The following is a 25,157-nucleotide window of genomic DNA, read 5'->3' as shown; positions in this document are numbered from 1 at the left end:
ACAAGGCTTATCCCACGGAGGAGACTATTAAAAATGAGGTTTTATATTCATTACTCTTTGTTGGCATGTTGGACCAGCACATGGCCAGGTCCTTGCCGCAACGGTTGGAATATAAACGGGACTTTTGGACGGCCGCTCAGATGGTTTTGTCCACGCATGTACCGGAAATGTCCCAGGTTTTAGGCGTGTGTCGTCGTGATGTTCAAGGTCCATCAGAATCAAAACAACCGGAAAAGGATGCAGACATCGGCGTTCGAGAATTCCAAAAAACTGTGACCGCGCTCCAGAAGGAAATTGAGCTGGTACGCCGCGAGGTGCAGCGATTGGGGAAACCAACACTACATCAGATGGCAGACAGGTTGGATCGACGCTGTTTCGCCTGTGGTAAACCAGGACATTTGCAAAGATTTTGCCCCATGCAAGGTAAGCGCGGCTTTCATACCAGTTTTACGCCTCGCAGGAATTTCAATAAAAGACCTGGTACCCCTGTGACCCAAGAGGCAAAAGCAAGTGTATGTTTGAAGGACACGGAAACCAAAACTTCGAATCCTAATCAGAACATGCGCAAGAGTCCCACCAAACCCCAATTAGTCCGGTTTGTCAACGTTTCCATCGCTTCGGAGCCGGTATGTGCTTTAGTTGATACTGGTGCAAGTGTATCTTTGATTAGCCAAAAGTGTTTAGAGACGTTGAGCAATGATCGCCTCAAAATCTCCCCGCTGGGCCAAAACGAACGCTTTTCTGGAGTTAATGGTAGTTTGGTTTCAGTTATTGGAAAAATCACTGTGAATGTTAAACTGGGAGGGCTAGATGCACCCACGTGTTTATATGTCGCGTCGGGCGTCACTCACCACTTAATTTTGGGATTGGATTTTCTGCAGAAGAACCGCTGCAGTGTGTGTTACGACCAAAATTTGTTGTCAGCGGGCCGTGCCCAGGTACCATTACTCTCGTCGTCTTTCGTACAACGTACCAGAGATATTTGTGTGACCGACGCCACAGAAGTCCCTCCAATGTCGGAGGTGTGGATCACATGTCGTTACCACCTTGACGCCCGCAAAGAAGACATCCCCGACTTTGAAGTGTATATTGCGCGAAGACCTGGATTTACAGACAAGATTGGACTCTGTACAGCGAACTGTGTTTCAACTGTGCGGAAAAATGAGGTAAACATACGTATAGCCAATTTTAGCGATGACCCAATCCTAGTACCATCAGCAACCAGGGTTGCTGTCGCGATTCCAGTACACGCCTTTGGCAACGTTGCATGCCCATCGTCGGAATGGTGTGTTGTTGTTGAAGATAGCGGTGTGCAACCTACAGAGGAAGTTTGCAATATCTCCTATGCACAGACACCGACCAATGAAGAAAGCTGGGAATGCATTCACCAAGGCGTGAGTATCGGAGATGGGTTGTCGGCAACCCAGAGGGCGGATGTTTTAAAACTTCTTTGCCGCCATCAAAAAGCATTTTCGACATGTAACTTTGACCTAGGCCGGACTGATCTTGTTCGACATTCGATCGACACCGGGGATGCGGCACCAATTCGTCAACATCCTCGAAGAATGTCCATCCATCATAAAACGGAGGTTGAGAAGATCATCAACGAAATGCGAAGCCAAGGACTCGTGAGACCTTCAACCTCGCCATGGTCAAGTTCAATTGTTCTGGTGAAAAAGAAGTCTGGTGAGTTACGATTTTGCGTCGACTATCGACAAGTAAACGAAGCAACCAAAAAAAACAGTTACCCTATTCCCCGGGTTGATGATAGCCTGGATGAAATGTCTGGGTCACGTTTCTTTTCCACCCTTGATCTGAAATCTGGCTACTGGCAGATCCCCATGGACGAACAATCAAGGGAGAAGACAGCCTTTGCCAGTCACATGGGTTTGTTTGAATTCACCGTGATGCCTATGGGATTATGCAACTCAGCGGCAAGCTTCCAACACCTAATGCGTATTGTGCTGCAGGGTATAGAGTGGCAAGGAACACTCGCATACTTAGACGATGTGATTGTTTATGGTAGAAATTTCAACGAACACATGCAGCGTCTTGAAGATGTTCTTTCACGCCTAGAGTCGGCTGGACTTACACTAAAGCCCACGAAGTGCGACCTGTTCAAAGATGAAGTGCGATTCCTTGGCCACATAGTGTCAAAACAAGGAATACGATGCGACCCCGATAAGGTACAATCAGTTAAAGATTGGCCAGTACCAAAATCTGTAAAACAGGTGCGTCAATTTGTGGGTCTTACATCGTATTACAGAAAGTTTTTTAAAGATTACGCTCGTATCGCCTCCCCCTTACACAAATTGACAGAAAAGGGACATCGTTTTCTCTGGACGGACAGTTGCCAGCAGGCGTTCGCCAGCCTGAAAAGAATTCTGACAACAGCTCCAGTCCTACAGTATCCCGACTTTAGCCGACCCTTCGTGTTGGACACCGATGCCTCGGACACAGCCGTGGGTTGTGTTCTCGGTCAGGAAATTGACGGTAAGGAGCATGTGATCGCTTACGGCAGTAGATCATTGAGCAAAGCTGAAAAGCATTATTCCACAACTCGCAAGGAATTGCTGGCCGTCATATTTGCGACTAAGTTGTATCGCAGTTATTTGCTCGGATCGAAATTTTTGTTGCGCACAGACCATTCATCCCTTCGCTGGCTGTGGAGATCCAGGGAACTCTATGGACAATGTGCTCGATGGGTTGAACACCTGGCTAGTTACAATTTTGATCTTCAACACCGGCCCGGAAAGAAGCACACAAACGCAGACGCGCTTAGCCGGAGGCAACCGGAAGATGACGGATTCCCTTACACAGTTCGTGAGGATGAGTCATTGGAAGAGGTACTTGCACTTGATTTAAAGGCGGAGTACGGGTATGAGTCCACCCATGTAGCAGAAGCGCAGTATGGGGACTTAAGTTTGCGTCCTGTAGTGAAATGGGTGCAACAGGGTATAAGGCCGTCTTTTCGCCACGTTAAACGCCTGTCGGCAGAGACAAAACACTTATGGAGCCTTTTCAAGCGGCTCTCATGTCACGGTGGGGTGCTATTCATTACTGACCCTGGTGCGGTGTCAGGTTTAAACGATGTTCAGAAAGTGTTGGTACCCTTTGCCATGCGCAGCGAAGTGCTGTCCGCGTGCCACGACCAGGTACATGGCGGGGGACACTTGGGAATGGCTAAAACCCTGAGCAAACTGTCACAGCGTTTTTACTGGCTAAAATGGAGAGAAGAGACCGAGGCTTATTGCCGTAAATGCGAACACTGTCAACGAAATAAGAAACCAACCACTACCACCCGAGCACCGTTAGTTCCATCACAAGAAATGCGACCGATGCAACGCGTTGAGATTGATGTGCTTGGTCCACTTCCGTTAACTAGGACAGAATACCAGTATATCCTAGTCGCTTGTGATTTATTCACAAAATATGTCAGAGCGTGGCCTATGCGGCATCAAACCGCACATGAAACAGCGAGCATTTTGTTTCACAGGTGGCTAACGGTACATGGGGTACCTGAGGTAATTCACTCCGATCAAGGGGGGAATTTCGAAAGCAAATTATTTGCAGAACTGGTGAGGTTGATGGGTTGTAAAAAGACCCGAACGACGCCATATCACCCCGCGATGGGGGAGTCGAACGCAACAACCGCACCATCATAACAATGCTCCGCAATTACGTCCAACGCGATAATAAACAATGGGATGAAGCACTGTCGGCGGTGGTGGCTTCGTACAACGCAAGCCGGCATGAAAGCACGGGGGTATCCCCTCACTTTCTACTTACAGGACACGAACTGCGCCTACCCGCCGATCTCATTTCTCCAGATAAAGAAGTGGCAACGACTCCGCTGGTTTATTTGGATGGGCTACGAGCTCGGTTGCGGCTGGCTGAGGAAGTAGCCAGAGAAACCCTGACGACCCAACGAGTTCACATGCAAGAACAATACAATAGACGACGGCATGGAGACGAAATCAAGAAAGGCGACATCGTTCTTTTGGAGAATCCGGTGGTTCCGCCTGGAGAGTGCCGAAAATTCATCAGACCATACAAAGGCCCTTTTAAAGTTATTGAGCAACACGGTATGGTGAATTACCTTATTGAAGGAGAGGATGGCAAACAGCAGCAAGTACATTTTAACTGCTTGAAAAAGGCAAACATGCCTTACCATGAAAAAGAACGCCGAAACACGCAGCCAGATGAGCTCGGGCTGCACGACACAGACAATTTTGTTATCTACACACCACAAAGCGAAACACGCACGGACACACCCACCGCGAAGGATACAGGGTTGCCTACGCGGCCATTGATGGACGTTGGTCAAGGTTTGGGCGCCGACATAAATGACGATGCGGCGACGATGAATGATAGCCGGCCACAGCGAAATCGGCGACAAACCAAATTTTATCAAGCGTCCTAACGGAGTAGGACAATTTTTAACGTGGGGGGTGTAAACGTCTTTGTTCGTTTTGTTTTTCACACGCTTTATTTCTTTTTGTATTTTCACTTCACCTTCACTTTAACTCACATGTTTTTCTTTGTTTACTTTTCACACTCACCTTTATAATATATTTGTAATTATTTTGCAATTTACTCGTTTTAATATGCCCCAGTGATCATGCTTGCGTGGCAAACGCGGGCAGAAATGATTGGTCAAGCGCTGGCGAGAGAAATAATGAGCAAAAGCCAGACAGTTCTCTGGCGGTGGCGTGTGGTAAACACTGTTTTTGGTGGGAGATCTTATGTGGTAATTGCTGATGAACGCTAGTCGTAGTGGAATGTGTATTTTGTGCCAGTCTTAAAACAAACGTTGTTTTATTCGCGCTTTTATCGTTTTATTCTTTTTATACCTATTAGCGTTTTTCTATTGTATTACAAAAATAGCCACCTTGGTCGTGTGACTCCAAGCCTCTGCGATAAGCCGTTAGTGCAGAGTAGCCTAAGCCCAAGACAAGCTAATTTCGGTTACAATTCAAAGCATACTTTGTATAAATAGAAAAATGACTACAACACTTGGTATTCCTAGGAGGTCACCCATCCAAGTACCAACCAAGCCCGAGGTTGCTCAACTGCCGAGATCGAACGAGATCGGGTGCTTTCAACCTGGTATGGCCGTAGACGTTTGTTAGTCTGTTTTGACGACATTTACAGGCAATTCAAAGCATACTTTGTGTAAACAGAAAAATGACTACAACACTTGTTATTCCTAGGCGGTCACCCATCCAATTACTAACCAAGCCCGAGGTTGCTTAACTGCCGAGATCGAACGAGATCGGGTGCTTTCAACCTGGTATGGCCGTAGATGTTTGTTAGTCTGTTATGACGACATTGATGCGCAATTCAAAGCATACTTTGTGTAAATAGAAAAATGACTACAACACTTGGTATTCCTAGGCGGTCACCCATCCAAGTACTAACCAAGCCCGAGGTTGCTTAACTGCCGAGATCGAACGAGATCGGGTGCTTTCAACCTGGTATGGCCGTAGACGTTTGTTAGTCTGTTATGACGATCTTTATGCGCAATTCAAAGCATACTTTGTGTAAACAGAAAAATGACTACAACACTTGGTATTCCTAGGCGGTCACCCATCCAAGTACCAACCAAGCCCGAGGTTGCTCAACTGCCGAGATCGAACGAGATCGGGTGCTTTCAACCTGGTATGGCCGTAGACGTTTGTTAGTCTGTTATGACGATCTTTATGCGCAATTCAAAGCATACTTTGTGTAAATAGAAAAATGACTACAACACTTGGTATTCCTAGGCGGTCACCCATCCAAGTACTAACCAAGCCCGAGGTTGCTTAACTGCCGAGATCGAACGATATCGGGTGCTTTCAACCTGGTATGGCCGTAGACGTTTGTTAGTTTGTTTTGACGACATTTATGGGCAATTCAAAGCATACTTTGGGTAAATAGTAAAATGACTACAACACTTGGTATTCCTAGGCGGTCACCCATCCAAGTACTAACCAAGCCCGAGGTTGCTTAACTGCCGAGATCGAACGAGATCGGGCGCTTTCAACCTGGTATGGCCGTAGACGTTTGTTAGTCTGTTATGACGATCTTTATGCGCAATTCAAAGCATACTTTGTATAAATAGAAAAATGACTACAACTCTTGGTATTCCTAGGAGGTCACCCATCCAAGTACCAACCAAGCCCGAGGTTGCTTAACTGCCGAGATCGAACGAGATCAGGTGCTTTCAACCTGGTATGGCCGTAGACGTTTGTTAGTCTGTTTTGACGACATTTATGGGCAATTCAAAGCATACTTTGTGCAAATAGTGAAATGACTACAACACTTGGTATTCCTAGGCGGTCACCCATCCAAGTACTAACCAAGCCCGAGGTTGCTTAACTGCCGAGATCGAACGAGATCGGGTGCTTTCAACCTGGTATGGCCGTAGACGTATGTTAGTCTGTTATGACGATCTTTATGCGCAATTCAAAGCATACTTTGTGTAAACAGAAAAATGACTACAACACTTGGTATTCCTAGGGGGTCACCCATCCAAGTACTAACCAAGCCCGAGGTTGCTTAACTGCCGAGATCGAACGAGATCGGGTGCTTTCAACCTGGTATGGCCGTAGACGTTTGTTAGTCTGTTTTGACGACATTTATGGGCAATTCAAAGCATACTTTGTGCAAATAGTAAAATGACTACAACACTTGGTATTCCTAGGCGGTCACCCATCCAAGTACTAACCAAGCCCGAGGTTGCTTAACTGCCGAGATCGAACGAGATCGGGTGCTTTCAACCTGGTATGGCCGTAGACGTTTGTTAGTCTGTTATGACGATCTTTATGCGCAATTCAAAGCATACTTTGTGTAAACAGAAAAATGACTACAACACTTGGTATTCCTAGGCGGTCACCCATCCAAGTACCAACCAAGCCCGAGGTTGCTCAACTGCCGAGATCGAACGAGATCGGGTGCTTTCAACCTGGTATGGCCGTAGACGTTTGTTAGTCTGTTATGACGATCTTTATGCGCAATTCAAAGCATACTTTGTGTAAATAGAAAAATGACTACAACACTTGGTATTCCTAGGCGGTCACCCATCCAAGTACTAACCAAGCCCGAGGTTGCTTAACTGCCGAGATCGAACGATATCGGGTGCTTTCAACCTGGTATGGCCGTAGACGTTTGTTAGTTTGTTTTGACGACATTTATGGGCAATTCAAAGCATACTTTGGGTAAATAGTAAAATGACTACAACACTTGGTATTCCTAGGCGGTCACCCATCCAAGTACTAACCAAGCCCGAGGTTGCTTAACTGCCGAGATCGAACGAGATCGGGCGCTTTCAACCTGGTATGGCCGTAGACGTTTGTTAGTCTGTTATGACGATCTTTATGCGCAATTCAAAGCATACTTTGTATAAATAGAAAAATGACTACAACTCTTGGTATTCCTAGGAGGTCACCCATCCAAGTACCAACCAAGCCCGAGGTTGCTTAACTGCCGAGATCGAACGAGATCAGGTGCTTTCAACCTGGTATGGCCGTAGACGTTTGTTAGTCTGTTTTGACGACATTTATGGGCAATTCAAAGCATACTTTGTGCAAATAGTGAAATGACTACAACACTTGGTATTCCTAGGCGGTCACCCATCCAAGTACTAACCAAGCCCGAGGTTGCTTAACTGCCGAGATCGAACGAGATCGGGTGCTTTCAACCTGGTATGGCCGTAGACGTATGTTAGTCTGTTATGACGATCTTTATGCGCAATTCAAAGCATACTTTGTGTAAACAGAAAAATGACTACAACACTTGGTATTCCTAGGGGGTCACCCATCCAAGTACTAACCAAGCCCGAGGTTGCTTAACTGCCGAGATCGAACGAGATCGGGTGCTTTCAACCTGGTATGGCCGTAGACGTTTGTTAGTCTGTTTTGACGACATTTATGGGCAATTCAAAGCATACTTTGTGCAAATAGTAAAATGACTACAACACTTGGTATTCCTAGGCGGTCACCCATCCAAGTACTAACCAAGCCCGAGGTTGCTTAACTGCCGAGATCGAACGAGATCGGGTGCTTTCAACCTGGTATGGCCGTAGACGTTTGTTAGTCTGTTTTGACGACATTTATGAGCAATTCAAAGCATACATTGGGTAAACAGAAAAATGACTACAACACTTGGTATTCCTAGTCGGTCACCCATCCAAGTACTAACCAAGCCCGAGGTTGCTTAACTGCCATGATCGATCGAGATCGGGTGCTTTCAACCTGGTATGGCCGTAGACGTTTGTTAGTCTGTTTTGACGACATTTATGAGCAATTCAAAGCATACATTGGGTAAACAGAAAAATGACTACAACACTTGGTATTCCTAGGCGGTCACCCATCCAAGTACTAACCAAGCCCGAGGTTGCTTAACTGCCGAGATCGAACGAGATCGGGTGCTTTCAACCTGGTATGGCCGTAGACGTTTGTTAGTCTGTTTTGACGACATTTATGGGCAATTCAAAGCATACTTTGTGTAAATAGAAAAATGAATGCAACACTTGGTATTCCTAGGAGGTCACCCATCCAAGTACCAACCAAGCCCGAGGTTGCTTAACTGCCGAGATCGAACGAGATCGGGTGCTTTCAACCTGGTATGGCCGTAGACGTTTGTTAGTCTGTTTTGACGACATTTATGCGCAATTCAAAGCATACTTTGGGTAAATAGAAAAATGACTACAACACTTGATATTCCTATAGGCGGTCACCCATCCAAGTGCTAACCAAGCCCGAGGTTGCTTATCTTGATTCAACCAATCAACAAAATCGTTTTGTCAGAGTTTTGTGAAGTTGTCATGGCAACCCCCATTGTTAATGAGGAATCATCTGCTGAGTTATCAGAATGTGGCGTTGGACATATTGCCTTTTTCCCCAATCGTGTCTGGCTAGAATCGCGAGGTTGCCGATGATATGGTTGCAGTCGAGTGATGGAGATTTCAGGAAATTTGTTTTGTGATACAATTTTGATATATGCGGGTGATGGAGAATCTGGCAACGTATGTTGGCAGTTCAGTTGTTGATGTGAAGGAGTTTAATACTCATGTATATTAAAAATCGTTTCGTTTTATCAAGAACTTGTTCACACGGTTAATATCCCTAGTGTGAAATTCTAACGTTGTGCTTGGGATAGTTTGTTATTAACATGTAAATACTAACGATGTGCTTGGTATAGTTTGTTATTAACATGTAAATACTAACGATGTGCTTGGTATAGTTTGTTATTAACATGTAAATACTAACGATGTGCTTGGTATAGTTTGTTATTAACATGTAAATACTAACGATGTGCTTGGTATAGTTTGTTATTAACATGTAAATACTAACGATGTGCTTGGTATAGTTTGTTATTAACATGTAAATACTAACGGTGTGCTTGGTATAGTTTGTTATTAACGTGTAAATACTAACGATGTGCTTGGTATAGTTTGTTATTAACATGTAAATACTAACGATGTGCTTGGTATAGTTTGTTATTAACATGTAAATACTAACGATGTGCTTGGTATAGTTTGTTATTAACGTGTAAATACTAACGATGTGCTTGGTATAGTTTGTTATTAACATGTAAATACTAACGATGTGCTTGGTATAGTTTGTTATTAACGTGTAAATACTAACGATGTGCTTGGTATAGTTTGTTATTAACGTGTAAATACTAACGATGTGCTTGGTATAGTTTGTTATTAACGTGTAAATACTAACGATGTGCTTGGTATAGTTTGTTATTAACGTGTAAATACTAACGATGTGCTTGGTATAGTTTGTTATTAACGTGTAAATACTAACTATGTGATTCCCGGGTTTTCATAAGGCTGGATTTCGAGTTGAACCAATCCTCATTTACTCTGTTTTGACTTACAACTTTGCTAATGGTCCTAATGCACTCCTAATGGACGCGGAAGGTCGTTACAAACATTGCAATGTTTAGGAATAACTTTGTGACGTCAACGATCCTTATACTGACGTCACTGTGCATCTGGTTGGGCTCCTGCCTTAATTTGAAAGGTGAAATTTTGTTTCTTATTCCATTTGTTGATCTCGGATTCAACATTTGGACAAAACTTCGCCCGAAATTTGTTGTTGAAAACATTTCGGTTTATTCAGTGCATGTTTCACCACATATCGATCCGAACTATTATTAATCTTCCTTCCTTTGTCAATTTGTCGATGAAGCACAGATCGAATTCACTCCGTGTTAAAGTTCGTTCGGTTTAATTGTTTTTTCCGCCTATTTGTGTCACGCAATCCCATCTCCACAATATGGAAACCCCATCTGCGCCACGGTCGGTGTTATAACAACAACCAACTTACATCGTATGAGAGAAACAAGCAAGAAGATGTCGAACTAAAAAATAAACAAAATTGCGCAACTTTTCAATAACTTTATATGTTGAATTGATTTTGATCGGGATTTGAACACCGAATACCCGAAGCACGAATCCTGATCAGGTTTCCGGTCAATAATTCCAAGCGAACTTATAAGAAAGTGCGGCGACCTCGTGTGTCTGAACAAAACAATTTAAAAAGTTTATAATTTGCTGACGTCACGCATTCCAGTAAATATCCTCGTTCTTTGAAGCCTTTACTGTCCGTTCGCGACCAGGAAGAACCGTAGTGTTACCATGCGTTGCTAGGCAACCAACATCCCGCGCTTTTGCTTACGTGGTCGAGTGGTTTCGCTACAACGAACCGACGCCTTTCTTCATTAAAGTGGGGAAGCTTTCCCGGGGAATTCCCGAGTCAAGTTTTGAAAGTAAGAACTTCACAAACATGAATTTGTTTCTTCAATTTTTTTTCACAAATTCTTCGTTTCTTTAAACATTTCTTGTTCATATTTTTGCGACATTAATTAAACCTTTTCAATTTGTTATTTTCAAGCTTGGAACAAATTTTATAAATCCAAAATCAACCCAACAAATCAAACAGGTATGTGACTTCATTGCGTGTTGCCATGGTATTCAATACAACATTTATAGTTATGAATATTTATGGTCTTAATCTGAAAAAATAAAACAATATTTTTTGTAACTTTTTTGTTTCTTGAAAATTTCTTTTGCAGAAAGATCTTCTATGGAAACAATCCCGAAATTGGGTGGTATCGTATCGGCTTCGATAACCATTCGCAATATATCGTTGAAGGACACAGGATCGTATCGTTGTGTTCGATCCACTCTCTACCCGGGCGGATTTCAGAGAAACGATGAATCCGTTAAACTCGTTGTAACGAGTAAGTTGAGAATCACGGGGTTTTTGATAAACTCACTCATGAAATGACGTCATTTCTATAGCTTTCCACAGAGTGGGTTTAGAATTTTTTCCCTTCGAGAAACGTAAACGACCCGTTGTAGTAGGCCGTAAAGCGCTATCTAGTGGTTAATAAATCTATAACGTTACTGACAGCAGAGTGCGCTACAGATATAAATATTGTTGTGTGGCGAAGAATGGAGAAAAACATTCAATGGATAAGAAGTCAAACAATGTCAAGCCAGTGTGAATTAATTGAATGAAGTTTCGTAGTTACTTTTTTTAACATATAATAAACTTCGTTTCTACCAAAGTTGCAACCAACTTTAATTTGTCCACTTACCTTTAAGTCCACTTACCTTTAAGTCCACCTGCATTTAATTCCTTTTAGTACCATTTTTTTATGCAATCACCATGTCTTTGATTCAACAATGAAAATCCAACTGCGTTTGTTTTTGCAATCAAACATTTTTATCTCTGGTCACGTATGATCAGTTGTCATTGCGGCAAGGCATAACCGCAGTGATGCGTGACGGACAAGGGTAAGGAATTTCAACCATTCGTTTTTCCGACCAACTTGTTGTGAGGACTGAGGGCTTAGGGCTTAGGGTTAGAAAGTTTGGGTTCGATTCAACAGTTTCTTGAAGTCCATGGGTATTTATTTGTAGTCACGTTTATTGGACTTTAACGTTTTAAAATTTCCTGGTTAAACTTTTCAGCTATTTGCTTTTTTTCTACAAATATTCCACGATTAAATTTAGAAGACAGGATTTCTGTTGGAACTTATGGTAAGCAGGAATAACATCACCTCAAAATTTAACAAGCAAGCACGGCCACCGCATTTGAGGGAATCCACCTGCTTTTAATCAGGTTGAAAGGAATGAGCGACAGATTGTCAACGTCATATATCACGTGCTAATTTCCAGCGGTGGTGTAATTGTTGCCCTTCTCTCACGGCCGCACGGGTGCAATAAATTTTGCCTCTGCATTGTGACGTAACAGTGCACATGGAAGCCGATAGCAGATTAAGACGTAAATCGTTTAAGTAAATTAGCTTCGACCAAGCTGCGTGTATAAAGTCAATCATTAAAGTTGGAGTCAGTTCATTGGAAAGAAACCAAGCACATTATTTATTAATGAAAATGCAAGTTTCCAAACGGCGTCGAGGCTTGTTTGTTTATTTTATATCCAGCTTGATACTCTCCGCTCTTTATTACGTCACAAACCTACTGACGAGAGAAAAAGGAACCCGGAACTACACGTTAACATAAACGTGTTTTCTTGTTAATAATTAGAACATCTTTGTTTTCGTGGTAAATTGAGTTTTGTGACATTTTCCTTTAAATTGCGTGGACCACTGGTCAGATTTCAATGTCGGAGGCAAAAACGAATGTTGATTTTTGAACAAGATGACGTCACACCTATATTATGCTTGTCGACACGTGGTAAAAGGTGGTCACGCTTGATTGCTTTGGTGGAATTTGTGTGTAGTTCCACAATTTTGTGGGATGTAATTTGATTAGGATCTTGTTCGAGTTTTCACCAAACTTTTAACGCGACCGCTTTCATTTCAACGGTTTGGGAAAAAAGGTTCGGAAACGGCCAAAAAATATTTTGAACTCAACTCTAATCTTCATCAAGGTTTTATCAAACGCTTACATTGCGAATTTACAATGTGACGCTAGTTTGACGTCGGGTTTGTTTCAACAATTAATCTTGAGTCGCCATCGCGTCTCAGTAAATAAAGAATCGCCCGCGGGGTTTAAATCTATGGCGAGTATTTTCAGCAGCAATTCCGGATTCTTTCACTTACCCTGGGAAATAATTGCGAATAATCTTGTTTTCATGAAAGAAAAACTTCGGGGTTCCACGTAAACAATATCTCATGTGAAATTTATTTTTTGTTTTTCGTGGGAAAAAGGGAAAGAAGTGTGACGTAAAAGTGAAAAAGGCTCTCTCGTTTTATGCACAGTTCGGTCAAACCCTTCCCCTGTTCATTTCCTGGAGACTTTCTCAGTGTATAAATTGCACGTGCGTTTGCACCGTTGGTTGAGTGGAGAACGTATATGAGTGGAAGTTTAGCATAGATATAAATTGTGTCAAATTCTTTTGTTAATTCCTGAATTAATTTTTACATGTCTGACAGCAAGGTGATCGTATGATATTTAGTACTGTTCGTGTAAGTTGACTGTAGTATATGTACAGACATACAAGAATGATTGTGTTTTCCAACACGAAAATCCGCCATTCCTTTCTAGTCATGTTAACTTATGTCGTGACTTTCAACCAGAAGTCGGTACGTGCGTATGGAGGTGAGTAAGTTGTTTATTGTTTACACACTTTAAAAGGTGTTTCACCAACACAAGCCCATGACCAGTGTAAACAACAACTTACACACAACAATAAAGTTGGTACAAGCATATTTCTGTACGATTCAAGGTGTTTGATGACCGCTCTTAGAATTGGCGTTTAATTTGTACCGTCTTTTTGTTCATTATGACGTGACAATAACCGTCTTGAAAGATCATTCTTGCTCATAAACTTCCCGTTTGTGACGTCATGAATATTTTATGTGTTCGTGAATCTTTCATCCGTTTGTTTTGTTTCAAAATACTCGTATATTTATTGCAGAAAACATTTCTATAATTAAAAAATAAGTATACTCTACCAACATTTTAATATTCAAACAATCTTTTAAATATTTTACACATAATGATTATGATCACGTGATGCTTTGCCGAAATGTTTCAATAAAATCTCCTAATTTGAATACTTGGCATGGTTGATAATGGTTAAATTTTGATGAAAAAATTGCAAAATTAGTTTATAAATTTAATTTACTTTCCATATTATCATAAACTCCTTAGTTTCAAATAATTTTTCAACAAATTATAAATATTTCGGTTGCGAGTATGTAATGGACGATAACAGGTTAATTTTTTGTAATCCTCGTTGTCAGGCGATCACATAACCAGAAAATTAATAACGTCTGGTGCCACTCCGCGGTTTAATCCAATTAATTTTCATTTGAATTAATCCGAATAATTGATTTGATCTCTATGTTCGGTTTGAAAGTCGATCAATTCGAATTATCAAAAATAACGTTTATGTTGAACTGCTGATTGCCATTTTACGGAACCTGCGGGAATATTTATGTGACTTTACGACTTGGCTGTAACATTTCGCAAGCAGAAATTCCTACATCCTTGCAAGGGTCATTGCTGGGTTTGAATTTCCAAACGAGAGTGGATTGAACTCTCCTCATAATATATGGCCGCATTCATTGCAATGTCGGTCAATCTGTCAACTCAGAACAAATCGATCGTTGTGATAAAAATCAATGTCGATTCAAGGTCACAAGTCAAATATGAAGAGAAATGTAGGAATGTCTGAATATTAAAAGAAATATTCACACTGGCTGAAACAATTAAAACCAATATTTATGAAAAAAGTTTTGTCCGACAACGCCTTGTTGATAGATTTTAGAGTGTTTGAAATCCGCATATTTCGCCTGAAGGCGCTTTTCTCCCTTTTCCACAAATTTCAAAATTGGTCAACATTTAAACTTGTCGCAAAAATATTCCGCTTTTGACTTTTCAGGTTTAACAAAATCACGAGAACCTGAAAACTTAAGAGCAAAAGATGCCCTGAGCCAAACGATAATTCAACGATAAAATGCCGGGTTTTTATCGCGATAATCTGCTTACATTCCGTGAACTTAAATTATCGTTCACCGAATATGGTGGCTCACTATCGCGCTTTTCTCATTTGGCAGAAAATAAGTTGGAGAAAGTTTGTGGAGTTGAACTGAGAACATAAAAACTACCTCAAGTGCTTATATCAGCTTCACGCTGTTTTAGCTCCACGTGTTTCCCAAGCAGGCGAATAATCTGCCAAAATCCATAAAAAAGATTTTAATTTCCTTTTGGTTTGACCTTGTGGATTCCACAGACCATAGATTGAAGATCAGACACAAATCTTCAATCAGAAATATTGAACATTTCATCCAATGGGGTCAAATTCTTATTTGCTTTATGACGTCACACAGTGTTTAATAAGCGCTTTGGTCGTTGCAATACTTAATTTGTCCTTTGGGAGTTATTGGTATTGACGCAAAGCGAATGAATTCGATTTAAACGTGGGAGATGATATTGGTGAAACCTGTGTTGACTGACATTTAGAAATAACCAACATCTCTACTTATTTCATGGTCTGCCCTCGTTTGAATATTTTGTTAATTTCAAGTTCCCCCGACCTTCACCAAACCACTCTCCCCCCGCTACAATCTCAGGGAGGGGAGGGAACTGCACATCAGATGCCAAGCTAGGGGAAACCCCGAACCGGTGATTACGTGGTTCAAGGACGGGAGACTTCTTCGAAAACAGGTTGGTCGTGTGACGTCACAATGAAGGTCGAATATAAAGTCAGCAACAGCGCGTGGTCTAATGTTCCGCATGGACGAACGCGCTAACAATAAAGTAAGGATTCGGTTTAACTTCCGAGTAACCGAAGATATGGAAATTAGTGCAACTCCGTAAACGCCCAGGCTACCCTGCATTGACGGCCTACCGCAAAGACCTAGAGTCGTGCAACCACATTGATGGCTACTTTGTATTGATAAGAACAGACGATAATACGTATAATAAAGGCTAAAAACGAATAAAGCGTTTGTTTTTACCGCTTACATACAACAGCACTTCATCTTGACCAACACCCAGTGTCTACTACAGCGCTACAAAGCCGGCCCATCACACAAAGGCGCCTCACAAAAAAAACGGTCCTCACCGCGCGCCACCATACAGAGAACCGGCGGGCTTGCCACTGATTACTTCGCCCGTCAGCACCTTAACCAATTAGCGTACCACACGTCTGCCACGTAAACACGATTGCTCAAGCGTATCAAATTAAACTGTGAAAAGGTGAAACAAATACCGATATTAAATGTGCAGGAAAACAACCACGAAAAAGATGTGAATTAAAGTGCACAGAGGTAAAGTGAAAACAAAGAAAGCAACAAATTATGCGCAAAACAAAAACGAAGAAATTTGTTTACACCTACGTCACCACTTACATCACCAAATAAGGAGGATAATTTGTCACATTTCTGTTCATGGTTGAGTAAACACGACTTCACCTTTTTGATTTGACCCAAAAGTCCCGGATGTTATTATGACGCGAGAGACACGCATCGTTGATTACCGGATATTGGAAGTTTCATAAAAAATATTTTACAAAACCAGTCAATCTTAAGTTTAATTATAAATATCTAAAGCAAAAATTACCTAAAAATTAAATCACAAAGAAATTAATCTGCCCGCGTGACTTTCCTTCAATGACGTAATACTGTTTATCGAGATGAATTATTGAGTCAATGATCGATTGATTCTTGTGACATTTGGGTAATGGAGTGTTTCGAGCTTAAAGTAATCTTTCGACGCGTTTAAACGCGCGACCTTTCACACAAATATTCTTTATTTGTAATGTTTACAGATTTTGAAACGTTTCTTCCCCGTGTTTTTCAGCGGGGATTATTTGTGGGCGAAGGAATTTTGAGGATTTCTTCAGTTTCTCGGACAGATGCTGGGAAATATACATGCAGGGCTGTCAGCATAGAGGGGACTTCCCAACTAACAACACAACTGTTTGTTTCTGGTGGGAACAATTTTGGAAGATTTTTTTAAAATTTAATAAGTTTTTTTTATCTTTTAGCTCCACCAAGTTTTGTTGAAACTCCACAGAATGCGGTGGAAAAAGAAGGGGGTGACGTTTTATTTCAATGTAAAGCTGAAGGTTTTCCATCTAATATTTCCTACAGGTTACTTACATGGATACACCTGTAAAATATTCGAATTTTGACACGCCCTGTACGTTTTCGCAGTTGGACCCACAATGGAATTATCCTAACAGGGAAATCCCCGCGGATAAGAATACCACAACAGGGGAGTTTGGTGATCGAAAAACTTCGGATTTCAGACCGTGGTCAGGTCACGTGTCGAGCCACTAACGGCCACGCTCCAGTGCCGACAGCGTCAGCTTCCGTAATCGTCCTGTGTAAGTATCTACCTACGTCTATAATTGGTGATGTCAGGTTATACATTAAGCGATAGAACTTAGCCCAAGTTTCTGTTGTGACAAATTTCTTTTCAGTGAAGTTAAAATTTAATGTGACGTCACAGATTCGTGGCTTGAAGTAACATCTCATCATTACTGAAATTTTCGTTCAGATTCTGCCAGAGTGGAAACTATGGCAAGAAAAGTTTTTGGTGGGATTTCAATGCCGCTTACTCTCTACTGTCCCGCAGTGGGCGATCCACCTGTAACAAGAATTATTTGGAAGAAAAGCGGCAGAAAAATTCAAATACGAGAAGTAAACGAGTATAATTAAGCAAATTTATTCAAACAAGTGGGAATAATATATATTTTTTGCTTCCAGGACGGGAGTTCATTCATAAACGGAAACGGAAGTCTCGTCATTAATCACGTGACTCCAACAGACGCTGGGTCATACACGTGCACCCCCTATAACCAACTGGGTACCCAGGGAGAATCCCCTGTTACCCATGTTGTGATAAGGGACCCTCCAAGGTTTGTGATTCTCCCCAGGGCCTCGTACCGAACCCGCGTTGGAAAAAGTTTTTCTGCCCCCTGTTCAGGTCGGGGGGATCCCCTACCTGTTGTGACGTGGAGAAAGGTTTGTTAAGATTTCTTTCTCAAAATGAATGAATTTTTCGTGCCAGGAATCCTGGGCAGATCAGAGCATGAACAATTTATCAACAAATTCCAGGTCGAAAGCAAAACCAACAAATATTCCTATTGTATCGATGGAGGAAACCTCACCATCAACTCTGTACGAAAACATCACCATGGCTTGTGGCAATGCGTTCTTACTAATGCCGTTGGTGACGTCACCCGTGACGTCATGCTGGTAGTTACAGGTATTTTACATATATTTGTCGTTTGATGACGTCACGACGCTGTGTAACTCGTTACGTAATATGTATGGCAGATACTTCTCCTCATGTAGTACATAACGTAACTGTGATGACGTTAAACGATTCGTCAGTAAAAGTGACGTGGACCCCGGGTTTTGATGGGGGATTTCCCCAACAGTTTGTACTTTGGTGAGTTTTTCCAAATTAAAATTCCACAATTGTGTGAAAATAAATTTCGTCCGGCAACCGCTCACAAACCCTAATCACACATCCATGGTGAAACCTAAATAATCTGAAACATGACAACTTTTTTAACCACACCGGGATTTGAACCCAGGATATCCTGGCCACGAATCCCGATCAGGTTTTCTTGTTGGTATATGGGTCGGAATCTTGACCAATGCTGCCAATCATCCGCCCAATAATAATTCTTATGCTAACCCAAGGTACAAGGAAGCGAACGAGAGCGACGCCCTGTGGCGATCTTTCAATAATATAATCGGCCAGACGGTGGCGCAAGTGAACTACCTAAAGTCGGATACTTGGTACGAGTTTTCAGTGTTGGCTGAAAATAAACAAGGGACAGGAGAATTCAGTGGAAAAGTCGAAGCGAAAACTGATGGTGAATTTCAATTTATTTAACACAAGAAACATTGGCTTAAAACATTGTTACGTCATAGAGCGACTTGTTCCTGTTGAAACTCCAACCTTTTCTCTATCGCCACCAACTGGGTTTCGTTCGGGTACAAAAGAAAACGGTCAGGTAGCGCTAGAGTGGCAGCCCGTCGCTACCTTTCATACCCTGTTGTGTTACGTCATTGAGTACCGACGGATAGGAACTGACGAAACGGAAGACACGTCATTGCCCCCTGTTCCAACGCGGACGGATGCTCGAAATAGTGAGGAATTGTGGGAAATTCTTACTTTGGCGAAACTTATTTCGTTTCATTTCAGACAAAACAATATTCAAACGATCCATTAAAGAACCTCAATGGAAGTTACTGGGGACAACCCCCTTCAACGTCACAACATACGTCATCAAACCTGATGAAATATACAGAGATGAGATATATGAGTTTCATGTGCTTGCGGCGACAAAGTTGTATTACGGTTTGCCGAGCGAATCAATCCTCATTTCAACCAAAGGTAAAAAAAAACATGGAACAATTGAGCAATGCCAGGTGGTAAAACTTTCAAATCCATTTGAATAAAAATTTAAACAATAGAAAGCGAAGAAGGTCTTGTTTTTTTGCAGATTTGATGGTTTACAAAGTCGAACAACACCCTGTGTTGCGCCACCCAGTGGTAATGGGTGTTCTTGTTTTCATGCTCATCCTTCTTGTTATCGTCATAATGTTCGTCATCTGGAAGAAACGTCACAATTACATCAAATGGAGGGAGGGGAAAATATTGAGAAGTTTGTTGCTAAATTAAGTTTGAAATGAAAATATTAAACCCGCTTATTTTCAGGTCATTCCGATGAAAATATTTTCACTGATGAAAAACGCGGGTAGGATTTCGATGATTTCTTAAAAATTAAACTTTCTTTAACTCGAGGTCTCAAAGAAATTATTGCGTAAAAACTTCGACTTCGAAATCGAGTGTTTGAAAAAATTTAAAACATTTCACATAAAAAGTCATAAACCTCAACTATTTCTTCTTCCGCAAAACCATATCTTTATTAATTGTTACGTTATTAGTTACAGTGGCGTAACAGAAACCAACCAAGATGGTCAAATCATATTCAACGATGGTTTCTCATCATTCTCCTGTTTGGCAAAGCACCACGTCACTGAGACGTCACCAAATCATCGTGACGTTAGCCAGAAAAAGAAGGAAGGTTTAAGGGGTGAGCTGTCGTAACCACTGGTGACGTCATGGGACCATTCTGATAACTTTTCTCACGAATAACTAAACCGCGCCAGGGGATATTTTCAAAAAGTTTATTTTTCAGATGAAGGATTTTTTCTTCACAATTTTCATGAAAATCCCGATAAAATGTCGAGAAAGTGGAGTGAAGAAGTCGATGAATATTCGAGAAAATTCAAATTGTTTCCAATCAATAATCGTGAGTATTCGTGATAATAACCGTGAGTATTCGTGATAATAACCGTGAGTATTCGTGATAATAACCGTGAGTATTCGTGATAATAACCGTTAGTATTCGTGATAATGACCGTTAGTATTTAAGATTATTCGTCATGCGTGACAAAAACAGAAATGTCGGGAAAATTCGTAAATAAGTTCTCATAGATTTTCCTACGAGCTCCGATGAATTCTCCCGAGATATCAGCGCCACCTCGCGAATGGTAAACCTTGACGATCGTCGCCACCCGATGATGCCCTCACTAAAAACCGATTCCTGTTTTGCTGCCATCACAAGCCTTTCACGTGACGTCACACCTGTGGATGATGACGCCATTACCAGCTGCCGTCCGACGGTTTACGTAGAGGATTTATCATCACAGCAAGTTCCTTTGCTTTCTTCATCACCAAACAAACAATGTGACGTCACTTCGACGTCACCTGGGTACGCAACGAAGCGAGACGCTAATGTGTGGCGTCCAAGGTCACGTGCCAGCAGCAGTTTTGAGCAATTTCGTCATCGAAATTCAGCACCCGATAATATTCGTAGCTTTGGGGGTGTTTTTGACCCCCCGGCGTTTGAGATCGATTGCAGCAACAGCGATATCGAAGTAAGAATCGTAAAATCGTTTGAAAGATCTCAAGTTGTGGAGAAGAGTGGGAGTCACGTGGTTGTAGGTGAGGGTTTGAAAAAATCCGCAATAAATCAAATTTTAATACTTTGTTGAAAACAACGTTTCTAATGAATCTTTATTTGTTTCACAAAATAATCGAATCGAACATTCCCCAGTATCGCCATCCCCAGTATCGCCATCCCCAGTATCGCCATCACCAGTATCGCCATCACCAGTGTCGCTTATTAAATTGATTTTGTTTTGTGAAAATAAGTTTTTAGTAATTATTGGTTATATACGCAGTTTGTTTTTACAAGGAACAAATCTTGTGGATGGAGTTGGAAAAATAACTCACAGCCTGGATGAGAGGGAGGTAAGTTTACGGATATTTATTCCAACAGTTTTCCGTGAAGTTATTACAGTGCGAAAAAGTTATAAAAGCGAATTAAATTTTTCCTAATTTGTAATTTCTCAAAATATTCCCTTCAGGTGCGAAAAAAGTTGGAATCCGAGGGGGAAATATTGTCACCAGAGGCGCTCTCGAGCCCTTCTCGACCACAAACCTTATCCCGGGAAACCACCGAACTTGTTACCCCATCCTACTATGATTGGAAACAAAAAAGACGAATTAACGAGGTGACGGAACAGACAAAGAATTGTGACGCAATAAACGATGTGTTGCGAACGAATGTTGCCACGGAGATAAGTAATGACGTCAGCGATGAGCCTGTCCCAAAGCCTACTATGATTTGTATCTCGGATATTTCGTGGGACAATTTGCAAAAAAGCTATACAATGTGTTCGCTTACGTCATCATCGGCCAATCATAGTCCAGCAAAGACAAATATGACGTCACGGAGAGATTCTACGTCAGAAGTTTGGGAAAGTTTGGGACGAAAACAACTAACCAGCACTCTGACGCCACCTTCTGACAAGTATTCAGTCTATGCACATAAGAAAGGTCAAAGGTCGCTTCCTTCATCACCCACGAAAGCGTTGCGCCACCTAGAGGATCACAAGAGAACACGTGCCTTGTCGTACTCTGACAGCGAATCACGTGACTATTTAAAAATTCACCGAAAGAAAATGAAGCGCAGTCAACCGGAACGTGGTAAGTGCTTGGACGAATAATTTCTCCGACATAGTTGAAAAAATTTTTACGAAATTTGAAATTGGAAATGAATTCCTTAAACTTTTGTTACACACTGAATATACGAAAAAAACATTGGAAGAATTGATTGTTACGTCATACTCGTAGTGATAATGGCCGTTGGTAATCACAATGGGGTAAAAAACAACGCATTAAATCATCTAACTGTAAATGTTTTCATAAATAAACAGAAAATGAAAAAGAAAGTAACGGCGGTAACCTGGATGTCAAGGTTAATACTCATAAATAGGAAAATATGTAAATGTGAAACAGAGATCTTGCGAAACAGAGATCTTATTGTTGAAAAGTTTCGTTGGCCATAAACCTTTATCTTTCTCAGAAAACAGCACTTTACGTCACGAATCAATTACGTCATCAAGAATGATATCGCCTTCGTTTCGACATAACCGTTCGCAAGGTGAATCTCTAAGCAGTGGTTACGCCACTCAAGATAACACTGCTCAGTTGTCACCAGGTGGCGCCAGAGAAAACTCTGACAGGTAAAAATTTAAACCAAACTTTTTTAGAAATGTGGGGAAAGCAAAAGAATATTGGCTACATTTGATGACGTGTAATGTTGTGATTGGTCACATTGATTTATATTTTGCATCAGAAACCGAAGAGACAACTCATCAATTGAGGAAAATTACGAATGGGATTCACAAACATTAATGGAATCTGAAATCATTGAAGCCCTGAGGAATTTTGAAAACACAAAAAGTGTTTCCTCCATTTCTGTTGTGAGTTTTAATTCAACCTCACGTAATATTTTCTGCAAATATTCCTCACCACTGGAATTTAGTGTTGGCAAAAGTTTATTTCCTTCAAACAAACTTTCCGCGAACTTTCATTTGACAAAAAAATTGCACAAAATCATTAAAAATCTCCGGAAATTTTGGAAATTTAAATTTATTTCCCGGGGTAAAAAAACCCAATATTTCTTTTATTTTTAGGAACTTCGGGAAGAATTATTAAAATTCGCCGGGGATGAAAACGTGACATTCTCCACCAATCAAACCATTCCACGTCATCAAATGCTAACTTCATCGACAGCTGGAAAGGTGTGAAAAAAGTTTGTTAGAATATTTGGTGATTTCTATGTTGTTTTTAGAGATTATCGCTTGGCGGGGAGGGAATTCAAACGAGAATCGACATCGAGAAAAGGTTCAAATATAAATGTGACGTCAGTTTTCTACTTAACTGAAGTTTTCCAACTTAGTATTTCTGTCTGCAAGTTTCTTATGTTCGACACTAAGGCTCCAATGCAGAATAATGAAACAATTCAAATGTCAATAATTTGAAAGCTATGAGCAATTAAGCCACGTGATCAAACACGTTGTCACTCGTCTTTATGACAGCGCTCGACCCATATAACTAGAGGGAAACATGATCGGGATTTGTGGCCAGGATATCCTGGGTTCAAACCCCGGTGTGGGCAAAAAAAAGTGAGGATCGGATTGATTAAAACCTCCCTGCAAATTTGCACATGATTAGTTAATTTAGGGTTTAGATTTATAATAAAGTTTGCAAAGAAAATATGTTGTAAAATAAGACTGATTAAAAAAATAACCGAACTTTACTGTGCTCAGGTGCGCCGCCTTGCGTCAAGAATTTCTCCAATTTCGGCTCCTTCAGGAACGCGAAGATTTTTTTCAGGAACGGAATCAAGCAGAAGAAACGTTGCGACAAACTTAACGCGACAAACATAACGCGACAACCTTATCGCGACAAACTTAACGCGACAAATGTAACGCGACAAACTTATCGCGACATACATTAGTGTTAAAGGTTTTTGTTGCATCGAGATTTTTGTTCCGCCGATCATTGAGTTGGTCGACTGAAAAGTTGTCCACAGTTTTTCCCAAGCGACAAAATATTCATTCTTGAAATTAACTTCGAAATATTTGCCAAGTTCTGCATCCGGGTTAAATAAATTCGTTTTACAACAAAAAGTGGGGGGAATAAGAAATAGGTTCGACTTCTAAGGTCTCATCAGTGCAGCTTGGTGTGACTACGGACGACCTTGCCAACCAAACGGCCACAGGCAAAGACAAATGACAAACATCAACCATACGGAGTAACAAGGTTTCTGAGCTCAGGTCGGAATAGTGGACATTTGTCTGATGCATCTCACAGAATTCATATTTTTTCTCCATGCTTGTTATTAAATAGTTTGTGAAGAAAAATCGCCATGACGAAGTTCCAACACACTGCAGTGGTTTTAATCACAACGATTCGTGTTAATGTGAAAACCAACCCGATATTTTGTAGTAAGTTTTGCCGGCGGGAAATACCCACCATGTAGTTCTCTGATACAATACAACGATGACGTAACAAAGCATTGGGCACACATGTGTATGCTGTTGCTGAGCCTGTTTCGGGCAGTTTTAGTTAGGTTTTGGGCGCTTTGAATCAGGTAGCTACTTGGTGCCGGGTGCTGTGAAAATTGAACTAAAAAGAAAGCTAAATCTTCAGGCTATATACAGAAAAATGAATGGATTAAGGGCACATTCATTTGCGGTTTTGCGAAAGATCCATCCCTCAGCTACACATTCCAATCAAAATTGGTCGCCGGGCAAGTGCATTTAATCCCTCCCTGTTGGACATTATTTGGGGTAAAAAAGCAACAAAAAATGAAATTGGATTTTGCGATTCCTCCACATAATAGCACCAAAGTTAGTTGCTGAATAATTGCCTAAGCAAACCCCCAAGGCTGTTTATGCCCCCTCTGTTGGTCAAAAGATCTTCCAGGAGGCTCAACAAATCATTGCTGTGTACTGACCCATCCAGGTGCAATAAGAATATTAGGTCCCCATATAAGTCATGGGCATCAATAACGGTCATTGGGAAACAAGCGGAACAGTCGGCAGGTGCATTACAGCAGATGGCCTTGAAAACAGGATTTCTTTGGTTGAATTGCCGTATATGTCCTTGAGCACAGAGGTCGATTGTCGAATGTTAAACAATCGTAAAACGTGATTGTTGTGGAAAGTCTTGTGGAAACCTGTTGTCTTCGTATGAGAATAATCGGCATCGGAAAGTATTTGAGAAATATTGAACTTATTTCCAACAGGAATGGGTTACGTCATTATGTTGTTGTTACGTCATTATTTTGAGTTAC

At 41.3% G+C, this 25,157-nt stretch overlaps 1 protein-coding gene, 19 non-coding genes and 1 pseudogene across 22 annotated transcripts; 1 reads left to right on the top strand and 20 right to left on the bottom strand.

Moving 5' to 3' along the window:
* Positions 1-5,004: 5,004 nt before the first annotated feature.
* Positions 5,005-5,123, bottom strand: LOC145891673 (5S ribosomal RNA). Its single transcript, XR_014400451.1, has one exon. It is a non-coding gene; the product is annotated as a 5S ribosomal RNA (ribosomal RNA).
* Positions 5,124-5,188: 65 nt separating this feature from the next.
* On the bottom strand, positions 5,189-5,307 carry LOC145892056 (5S ribosomal RNA). The gene has a single exon (XR_014400817.1). It is a non-coding gene; the product is annotated as a 5S ribosomal RNA (ribosomal RNA).
* Positions 5,308-5,372: 65 nt separating this feature from the next.
* On the bottom strand, positions 5,373-5,491 carry LOC145891491 (5S ribosomal RNA). The gene has a single exon (XR_014400279.1). It is a non-coding gene; the product is annotated as a 5S ribosomal RNA (ribosomal RNA).
* A 65-nt stretch (positions 5,492-5,556) lies between these two features.
* Positions 5,557-5,675, bottom strand: LOC145891764 (5S ribosomal RNA). The gene has a single exon (XR_014400537.1). It is a non-coding gene; the product is annotated as a 5S ribosomal RNA (ribosomal RNA).
* A 65-nt stretch (positions 5,676-5,740) lies between these two features.
* Positions 5,741-5,859, bottom strand: LOC145891579 (5S ribosomal RNA). The gene has a single exon (XR_014400363.1). It is a non-coding gene; the product is annotated as a 5S ribosomal RNA (ribosomal RNA).
* Positions 5,860-5,924: 65 nt separating this feature from the next.
* LOC145890926 (5S ribosomal RNA) lies at positions 5,925-6,043 on the bottom strand. Its single transcript, XR_014399749.1, has one exon. It is a non-coding gene; the product is annotated as a 5S ribosomal RNA (ribosomal RNA).
* Positions 6,044-6,108: 65 nt separating this feature from the next.
* Positions 6,109-6,227, bottom strand: LOC145891754 (5S ribosomal RNA). Its single transcript, XR_014400528.1, has one exon. It is a non-coding gene; the product is annotated as a 5S ribosomal RNA (ribosomal RNA).
* Positions 6,228-6,292: 65 nt separating this feature from the next.
* LOC145891479 (5S ribosomal RNA) lies at positions 6,293-6,411 on the bottom strand. The gene has a single exon (XR_014400268.1). It is a non-coding gene; the product is annotated as a 5S ribosomal RNA (ribosomal RNA).
* Positions 6,412-6,476: 65 nt separating this feature from the next.
* On the bottom strand, positions 6,477-6,595 carry LOC145890809 (5S ribosomal RNA). Its single transcript, XR_014399640.1, has one exon. It is a non-coding gene; the product is annotated as a 5S ribosomal RNA (ribosomal RNA).
* Positions 6,596-6,660: 65 nt separating this feature from the next.
* Positions 6,661-6,779, bottom strand: LOC145891468 (5S ribosomal RNA). The gene has a single exon (XR_014400257.1). It is a non-coding gene; the product is annotated as a 5S ribosomal RNA (ribosomal RNA).
* A 65-nt stretch (positions 6,780-6,844) lies between these two features.
* LOC145891762 (5S ribosomal RNA) lies at positions 6,845-6,963 on the bottom strand. Its single transcript, XR_014400536.1, has one exon. It is a non-coding gene; the product is annotated as a 5S ribosomal RNA (ribosomal RNA).
* Positions 6,964-7,028: 65 nt separating this feature from the next.
* Positions 7,029-7,147, bottom strand: LOC145891578 (5S ribosomal RNA). Its single transcript, XR_014400362.1, has one exon. It is a non-coding gene; the product is annotated as a 5S ribosomal RNA (ribosomal RNA).
* Positions 7,148-7,212: 65 nt separating this feature from the next.
* Positions 7,213-7,331, bottom strand: LOC145890925 (5S ribosomal RNA). The gene has a single exon (XR_014399748.1). It is a non-coding gene; the product is annotated as a 5S ribosomal RNA (ribosomal RNA).
* A 65-nt stretch (positions 7,332-7,396) lies between these two features.
* Positions 7,397-7,515, bottom strand: LOC145891753 (5S ribosomal RNA). Its single transcript, XR_014400527.1, has one exon. It is a non-coding gene; the product is annotated as a 5S ribosomal RNA (ribosomal RNA).
* Positions 7,516-7,580: 65 nt separating this feature from the next.
* LOC145891456 (5S ribosomal RNA) lies at positions 7,581-7,699 on the bottom strand. The gene has a single exon (XR_014400246.1). It is a non-coding gene; the product is annotated as a 5S ribosomal RNA (ribosomal RNA).
* A 65-nt stretch (positions 7,700-7,764) lies between these two features.
* On the bottom strand, positions 7,765-7,883 carry LOC145890808 (5S ribosomal RNA). The gene has a single exon (XR_014399639.1). It is a non-coding gene; the product is annotated as a 5S ribosomal RNA (ribosomal RNA).
* A 65-nt stretch (positions 7,884-7,948) lies between these two features.
* LOC145891445 (5S ribosomal RNA) lies at positions 7,949-8,067 on the bottom strand. Its single transcript, XR_014400235.1, has one exon. It is a non-coding gene; the product is annotated as a 5S ribosomal RNA (ribosomal RNA).
* Positions 8,068-8,132: 65 nt separating this feature from the next.
* LOC145892400 (5S ribosomal RNA) lies at positions 8,133-8,251 on the bottom strand (annotated as a pseudogene).
* A 65-nt stretch (positions 8,252-8,316) lies between these two features.
* Positions 8,317-8,435, bottom strand: LOC145891432 (5S ribosomal RNA). The gene has a single exon (XR_014400224.1). It is a non-coding gene; the product is annotated as a 5S ribosomal RNA (ribosomal RNA).
* Positions 8,436-8,500: 65 nt separating this feature from the next.
* Positions 8,501-8,619, bottom strand: LOC145891948 (5S ribosomal RNA). Its single transcript, XR_014400714.1, has one exon. It is a non-coding gene; the product is annotated as a 5S ribosomal RNA (ribosomal RNA).
* Positions 8,620-9,790: 1,171 nt separating this feature from the next.
* Positions 9,791-24,237, top strand: LOC145889038 (uncharacterized). Of its 3 annotated transcripts, XM_082979913.1 has the most exons (27): positions 9,791-10,016; positions 10,591-10,764; positions 10,890-10,941; positions 11,075-11,238; positions 15,501-15,640; positions 16,778-16,907; positions 16,965-17,070; positions 17,134-17,306; positions 17,480-17,622; positions 17,689-17,946; positions 18,040-18,190; positions 18,262-18,376; positions 18,634-18,809; positions 18,868-19,086; positions 19,142-19,333; positions 19,443-19,604; positions 19,658-19,697; positions 19,888-20,036; positions 20,142-20,255; positions 20,441-20,950; positions 21,204-21,259; positions 21,376-21,997; positions 22,377-22,536; positions 22,650-22,776; positions 22,990-23,097; positions 23,148-23,200; positions 23,626-24,237. In XM_082979913.1, the coding sequence occupies exons 1-27, from the start codon at positions 9,932-9,934 to the stop codon at positions 23,729-23,731; spliced, it is 4,485 nt and encodes a 1,494-aa protein (XP_082836039.1). In that variant the 5' UTR covers positions 9,791-9,931; the 3' UTR covers positions 23,732-24,237. The 3 variants fall into 3 exon arrangements, with proteins under 3 accessions (XP_082836039.1, XP_082836040.1, XP_082836041.1); XM_082979914.1 differs by lacking the exon at positions 9,791-10,016 and having other exon boundaries at positions 10,745-10,764; positions 10,890-10,937; XM_082979915.1 differs by lacking the exons at positions 9,791-10,016; positions 10,591-10,764; positions 10,890-10,941; positions 11,075-11,238 and adding an exon at positions 13,434-13,567.
* Positions 24,238-25,157: the final 920 nt, after the last annotated feature.

This window comes from Ascidia mentula, chromosome 2 (genome assembly GCF_947561715.1).
Source record: "Ascidia mentula chromosome 2, kaAscMent1.1, whole genome shotgun sequence".
Classification (NCBI taxonomy): domain Eukaryota; kingdom Metazoa; phylum Chordata; class Ascidiacea; order Phlebobranchia; family Ascidiidae; genus Ascidia; species Ascidia mentula.
Note: the sequence above shows the minus strand (reverse complement) of the source record. Positions and strands in the feature narration are given on the sequence as shown.